Source organism: Rhagoletis zephyria, unplaced genomic scaffold, assembly GCF_001687245.7.
Source record: "Rhagoletis zephyria isolate East Lansing unplaced genomic scaffold, Rhagoletis_zephyria_1.1 Rzeph_scaffold_04799, whole genome shotgun sequence".
Lineage (NCBI taxonomy): Eukaryota > Metazoa > Arthropoda > Insecta > Diptera > Tephritidae > Rhagoletis > Rhagoletis zephyria.
In genome coordinates this window covers 11,739-19,203 of record NW_016161882.1, presented here as the reverse complement: position 1 = coordinate 19,203, position 7,465 = coordinate 11,739, and the positions used below count along the sequence as shown (strand labels likewise).

The window sequence follows — 7,465 nt, the reverse complement described above, 5'->3', positions numbered from 1 at the left end:
TTCCCATAGGAACTAGTCCTTAGATAGTTTCAAAAAAGCGAATTTTCTGTAATGTTTGCATGAAAATAATCCGACAATATTTCTGCATTGCATTTTCGTTTTTTTTTTGTTTTTAACTCCATTTCCTTGCGAAATTGCATTCCATGAATAGATATTTTCATTGAAAATTGTTATTTTTTTGCACCTAACCTCCGGTAAGCCTTTTAATTCGGTGCGATGTCAATTATATTTACATGCATGCGCATAAAAATCGCACATGCACGAATATTAGTTTATTTACTCTCAATCTACATATTTTATTTCCTTGCATAAAATCAATTTGAATGCATTGATGATCCGCAGTTACCATGTTTTTGTTACACAAATGCCGGTATTTTTCACTTGAATTTCAAATTTACTCAACTGCGTGAACAAAAAGAAGAAGAAAAAAACAAAAAAAAAACAATTGAAAAATTCAAAATATGTAAATAAATACACACATGAGCAATCGCATAAAAAAGCCGCAAAACTCTGAAAGGCGCTTACATAAATTTACACATTGTCAGTTCGTTAGAGTTGTTATTATTTAACTGACAAAAACTATTCAATTTGTTATTTAAAATTTTTTATTTTTATTTTATTTTATTGTTAATTTTTCTTTCAAAAGCACTTTATCATGGCACTGGAATTGCCGCTATGTGGAAACACACACACACTTATGTATGTAAATGGGTGTGCATATATGTACACATATCGAACATAGAATATTTGAATACTAGATCGGGAAAAGTTATGACCGAACTCAGCGCAGAGAAAGCTAAATAAATTTTAACCAAATACATAGTAATAATATAAAAAGATAAATAATACTTATTTCAAAGGAATCTTATTTTGTAATTTTTGAAAACTTCTTCTACATTTTTTACCCATTGAATTACCAAATTTGAAAATATTAATTGGTTTACCAAAACGTTTACTGGCACTAAGAACATAATACAAATAACACTCTGCGGTTTTCGTCTAGAGGTAGGCCAAAATAGACGGGTGGTACCTAAAGTGGTGAGTAAGGTAAGAAGTGTCGGAAAAGGCAAAGTGCTCCCTACTTTTCCATCCCTGATATGTATGATCGTGAAAATAGAACAAAAGGAGAAGTCGCGAAAACCTGAAATATCAGAAATGAAATCAGTTGCGCTTGAAGTCATGCAAACTGCAAAAATATCAAAATGTGCATTTTTAAAACAACTTTCGCCATGGAAGCACTTATTATATTGTGCATCTTAGTGTACCTTATTAAAAGTGAGAAAAAAAAGTGGTATAAATACATATGTACATGTAAGAAAAATTTATATTTTCTTATAGAATTCTTTGAAGGCTTATTCGACGATGGCGATGATGATCATACAATTGATAGAGTTGACAGCTATGATAAATGTATCAACGCCGTTTCGAAATTGCGCAGGTAAGATTAGCTACATATGTATATATACAGTCAGTGTCAAATGTTAGTATACACCTCGTTCTAATATAATATTCACAAATATTTCAATGAAAATTTTCTTTATTAATTTTTATGATAATATAGTTAATTCTATAACATAAACTATGTAAGCCAAAGTTTCACACTTTATATTAAGATCACAAATATTCAAACAATTTTCATTAAAATGACACATTTTTTATTCGGAGTCTCTAGAAAATTTTCGATATGCAGTTTTGTAGCCAATTCAATTTTTTAGTTTTTTGTTTTTTTTGTAAAGTGTTGCGCATTTTTTTCCACATAAAAATAGATTTAGATACGTTATATGGAAAAAAATGCGCAACACAACACACTTCTCAAAAAAAAAATTCTAAAAAATCAACAGTAATTTTATCAACTTGGGACAAAGTGCAAGTCCTGAACTAAAAAACTGCTGAAGTGTCAAAAAATGGCAAAAATGCCAAATTTCAAAAAAAAAAAAAATAATTAATTAAAATATAATTTGGACTTTGGTTTTCCGAAATATTAATGAAAATCCAATTCGTCTCATGCATTCTACTTCATGTCGATGAGTTCATTAGAAATGAGTGAAAAGTAAAAAAAAAACTCAGTTCTTCAAGAGCATGCACTTGTTTCACCCACAAAAACGAAAATCTCAATCTATGAATTTATTTAAAAAATAAAACAATTTCATGAACAAATCAACATTAAAAAGTCAATGTTCCAGATTCATCATTAGCCGGTCTTTTCTCGCTTTGGCACTTTCCGCGTTCTGCAATGGAATCCTCAAACATTTTTTTTGTGGATCGCATTATTATCGCTTTTCAAGTTCCATCAATAGTTAGCAAGCATGTGGAGGTTTGACTTCCTATCATATTATTTCTGCATAGAGTGGCTTTGTCCTGGTGGAATCGTTCGCCATGTTCTTCGCTAGTGTTTTTGAGTTTTTTTTACTAAGTTTTTTTTTTAATTTTCACCCAATCCATCGACATGAGGCGAAACCCATCAGACGAATTGGATTATCATTAATACGTGTTTTTTTTTCTTCGGAAAAATTACGTCCAAATTGTATACAGATATATATATATATATTTTTTTTTTTTAATTTGACATTTTTCGACACTTCAACAGTTTTTTCTCAAAAACTGGACGTGCTAGAAAAATCTTGTAAATGCACTTCAAATCAGAATCAAAAAATCTATAAGATGAGGTCGGCCCTGTTTTTGAGATAAAATTGGACCAAATTTTGTTGAACCATGTAATTAAATGAAACAAATTTTTCATAAAAACAATTGTGAATATTATATAAGAACAAGGCGTATGCTAACATTTAACACTGACTGTATTCGCAATGACTTGACTTACATATGTATGTACATATATACCTATTTGTATTTATATGCATACGCGAGTTAACACTCGCAAATATGTATGTATGTATATATGTACGTGTTGCGCATTCTCTTTAAAATTACTTAACTAAAGAACGCCAGCTTGTCAATAGAATAGATGAAAAATTCTACTGTGATTTGCAAAAAATAAAAAAAAAATATGTATGGATTGATATTCATGCTTTGCGGGAAGGTAAATACTCCAATATGATCTGTGAAATTTGTTGGTTCAGGCTGTGGAAAATGAGTTAATACACTTTTGAAGAACATGTGGGATATACGTCATACATACATACATACATACATACATACATTCATATACATATATTCTTTTTTTTCAAACTCTTCACCATAAGACATTGCTACAATGAACCAAAGCTTTACCTAAGGAGTGGACGGATGCCGAATTCAAATGAGCAACTTTTGGAAATTCGCACTCATCGCGGTTACTGTGCAGTTTTTAATTTATCAGCGATAAGAATTTGGCCAAAATCTTTTCTAGATTTACTGCAGGACCGCAGTTTAACAAGGTTTACGAGCAATCCATACACTAATAAAGTATTAAGGCAATTTGGAGTGCCTTCTAGGGAATTGAATCGAAGGATTATTATTTAAATCAGCAATTGGTAAGACGCAATTATAGAGGACTAATTTTATGTCATAAATTCAATTGCACATCGACTTATACTATATGTATATCAATATATTTTTTTATAAAGTACTTAAACTGTACTAAAATTACCAAGGCGAAGTCTTGTTAAAATTAAATTTCACTTAACTTTAATCGAAAATTGATTCTGAGATCTATTTAAAAATGGAAAAATATGCACTCATGTTCTATACTTCAGTCAATGTATGCATATGCATATATGTATTAATATATGGCGCTTGCATTTAAGTTTAGCGATTTTATGTAAGTAAAAAAAAAATAAATAAATTTAATCCGGTTTTTAAATTGCTATTAAAATTAATATATTTGTAAATAATTTTCAAATACGCAAAATATTTGAAACGAAAATGTAAGTACTAAATAATATCAGTAAGTATTCAAATGATCTGCAGTCCTTTTCCTGTTAAATATATGTAAGTCTGTCGCATGAAAACCGAAAAAGGTTATGATCCCAAAAGAGGTAGATTCCAATATAGGACGTTCTTCAGCCAAATTCTGAAATCGGGCCTTCTGGAAAAGTTATCCGAGATAGGGCGTTTTCAAACCCGCTACCGAGATAGCTCGATCTTCCACTCAGCCGTCGATATGCCGATTAGTGCGGGTCGGAATTTTTATTTTCCATTCATCCGTTGTAATGGTGAAAATATATTGTTTTATGACGTCAATTACAATCCTTAATAATATTATAGTGTAGTTATGAATGCTTATTAATGCTAATATTATATTATAGTTATGAATGCTTAAGACATAAAGTCCTGCGAAATCAACACATAGGAAATGAGTTTTTGTATATCTTTTAGCTTAACTGTGGTGCATGCATATCTTGCAATTTTGTTTCTTGTTTTCAGGGACAACAGATGTGCGTTTACCATCAGGAACTAGTAATTCGCACTATAAAAAAGTGTTATTTAATAAAAAAAATATATATGTAAAGCAAATCGATGTATGCCAACCTGAAGAGCTTCATCAAAAAAACATTCAAAATCAGATCTGGTTGAAAATCGTTTCCTCATTTATGGGTTATACCAGGGGCGAACGCAGGTGGGTGTTTTGGGGGTGCCTCACTCACTCCATCACTCCGAGATTACCTAATATTTGTGAAAGCAAACTCTGAAACTCAGATTGCGTACCTGTAACCGATAAGAAGGAATAGAAAAGTTAAATGCGCTTAGTTTTTTAAGCATTTTCAAAAGTTTGTCGCGCAATGGCGTAACTCTCGTTCGGAATTTTGCATACGGTTGGGTTCATTCAATCGATTTCACAATTTTTAGCAATATATGTAAATATGCTTATAAATTATAATTTCATCGGTCTGTTTGGTTACTTGAGGGATTTGCCTTTGAATTCTCTAATCGCATGCCAAATTAACCTCAATTCTGTAATTCTGTTTTGGTAATCAAATTACTTGAGCGTAAGGATGGCAAAAAGTGTGCTAAATTACTTTTATTATCTACACACACACACATACTCGCCTTATTCTATTTTTATTGTATACATTAGTACATATATTAGCTTCAGCTTCATAAAGTTCAAACACTTGTCTGGTGGATAGGTGAAAATTTATGCTCCGCAAACATGCAATGCACCCGAAAAATCAGGGTACCAAAATGTACAAGCGGGAGTTGGCGCTTGGTGTCTATATGTGTGTGCTTGCTGAGTTTTGACGTGGTGTTACGCTTGTTCTTTTTATTGTAGCAATGTAGCTAATCATAAATATTTACTTAACATCATTAAATTTAATTGACTTGTTGCACGCGCTTGCGCACGCTACATTGGTGGTGGTGGTGGTCAGTTATCGCAGCATAGCGGCCAGCGGGCAGCGGGCATCAGCTTGCAGTCGGCGGCAGTCCGCCCGCAGAGTGTTGAGTGGTAAGCTCAAACGGAAACCGTTGAGAGAAACAAAAGCACAAAGGATAATTCAGCACTTACATATACATACATACATATGTACAGTTGCATGTAGTCTCGTGGGTGGTGGGGTTGCAAATTTCTGAAAAATAAGAGGCAACTGCGCAGCGCTGCATGAAATCCGGCAGCGGTGGCGGTGTTAATGCGAACGAAATAATCTTAAATTACGACGAAACTAATGGCTTGTATCCGGAAAGTATTATTGCGGCGCAAGTATTCGCAAAATTACATTTATACAGGTACCTACATACATACATACATACATATATGCCTATTTAGTACTGACAAACATACAATTAAAATGATTACAACATTTGTGTGCGAATGTGCTTGAAATTAGCACGAAATCAAAACAAAACATGCAACATGCAACATGGTGTGTGTAGCGCTCGTTTACATGCGCACTTTTGAGGTTACCAGATGCGCGGGATTTAATTAAACCTAATATGGGTCACGGAAGCGCACACGCACATCCGCACCACAACACAACAAACATACAACAACGCATAAATATACAAATGTAGTATGTACATACCTATACACATATCTACATAAGAGCTACATTTAATCCGCTGTAATAACGTGTGAAACATGCCACAAATTGAATTGAATGCCCAATTAAAATTAAAAAAAAAAGTGGATTGAAGTGTCTACCGAGCTACGGGGACAATCCTTCCCTTCGCCTACTAAACAAAACGAATGCTTCGTTTCTTACGGTCTCATATTCTCTCTCATCATTATATCTCCATTTTTCAGTTGGCGCGCGCAAAATAAGGATTTTGAATAAAAAAAATTTGTTTGCAACTATTTTTTAATAAACAACTAAGTTTAGCAAATAAAAATGAACAACTTTATAGCTCGTTAAATACTAGTAATAACAAGTGCATACATAGGCTAGGACGAACCGATTTTTTTTTTTTTATTGACGGTGTCACTAATTTTCCTTTATACAATGTTATTCGACGAATTGTTAATGTGGGAAAAATTTAACAAAATCTTCAACAAGAAAAAAAAACTTGGCAAAAGTCAACGGCAAGTCCTATCTACTTCAAGCTTGCTTTATCTACTACAAGAAATTAATGAAGGGGGCTGAAATTTTTCCACGACTATTTTTTGTGACCATCATCGAAACTTTCTTATGGGACCAAAAGGAAAAAAAATCCGTTTTATTTGGCACAGTCTAATGTACATAGATAAGTACATATTTAGAAAAACAGTTATGCATTTTGCTTTAAAACTCCCTCTGCCAACGGCAGTAATTCCACTCTGCGTGTTCTCTCAATAGCTTGCAAACTTTCATCAACTTCACTCAATTCCTAGCTGTCGACATGTTCTAATATTTACCAAACGTGTCAAAATCGCGTTAACGCGCCATCACGCGCTCACCTCTAATAGCCCCGGGCCAGTATTGCAGCGAATAATCTTTTTTATGTGATATACTGCTAAACTGGCTACTAGTCAGGGAAAAATTATGCAAAATATTTTAATTGCAACCACTCGACTACGCGGATACCAAATTTTCGACTCGGCCTTCCCATTTCCAGAGAGTGGAATATGTAGCTCAGATGTGACCCAAAATCAACGCCGCATATCTGGTAGCAGGTTCATTCCAGACAACTCGCTTAATAATTAGGTTTGGCAATATGAGTACATACCCAGTACGGCATAGCTCGACCATTAATTTATTTCTAGTTATGTAGCAACTAACATCAAGTTGATGTAAAAATACCTAGCAGCCTCATTGAGATAAAGTAAGTTATAAGGACTTACAAATAGTTGCTGCCCATAAGTTGAAGTAAATATAACAAGCGTGGTAAAAATAGAATAAAGCGTAGTGGCGTAGAAAATTTTAAAATTTCTTTTAAATCGTAGCAAATTTACTACGATCGTAGCAAAGTGCTAACGCTGGTGTCCAGGTTAAAATCTCATTAGGCGGAACATTTAATTTAAAATTTTTATGTTCGGTTTTCTTTATTATGAAAAAGCATCCGTGAAGTACAGAACGAAAGCGTAACCAAACGAAACATACTGACTTTGAAC

The 7,465-nt window shown here is 33.2% G+C and overlaps 1 protein-coding gene across 1 annotated transcript; it reads left to right on the top strand.

Annotated features, from left to right (window-relative positions):
• Positions 1-1,124: 1,124 nt before the first annotated feature.
• Positions 1,125-3,798, top strand: LOC108371223 (uncharacterized). Its single transcript, XM_017626731.1, has 3 exons — positions 1,125-1,275; positions 1,339-1,438; positions 3,204-3,798. The coding sequence occupies exons 1-3, from the start codon at positions 1,203-1,205 to the stop codon at positions 3,460-3,462; spliced, it is 432 nt and encodes a 143-aa protein (XP_017482220.1). The 5' UTR covers positions 1,125-1,202; the 3' UTR covers positions 3,463-3,798.
• Positions 3,799-7,465: the final 3,667 nt, after the last annotated feature.

Bases quoted from the DNA above. Each gene is read 5' to 3' on its own strand.
- LOC108371223 (XM_017626731.1), top strand. From the start codon at position 1,203: ATGTGCATTTTTAAAACAACTTTCGCCATGGAAGCACTTATTATATTG. The intron at 1,276-1,338 runs GTGAGAAAAAAA...ATTTTCTTATAG, and splicing joins CTTAGTGTACCTTATTAAAA to AATTCTTTGAAGGCTTATTC. The intron at 1,439-3,203 runs GTAAGATTAGCT...CTTCACCATAAG, and splicing joins GCCGTTTCGAAATTGCGCAG to ACATTGCTACAATGAACCAA.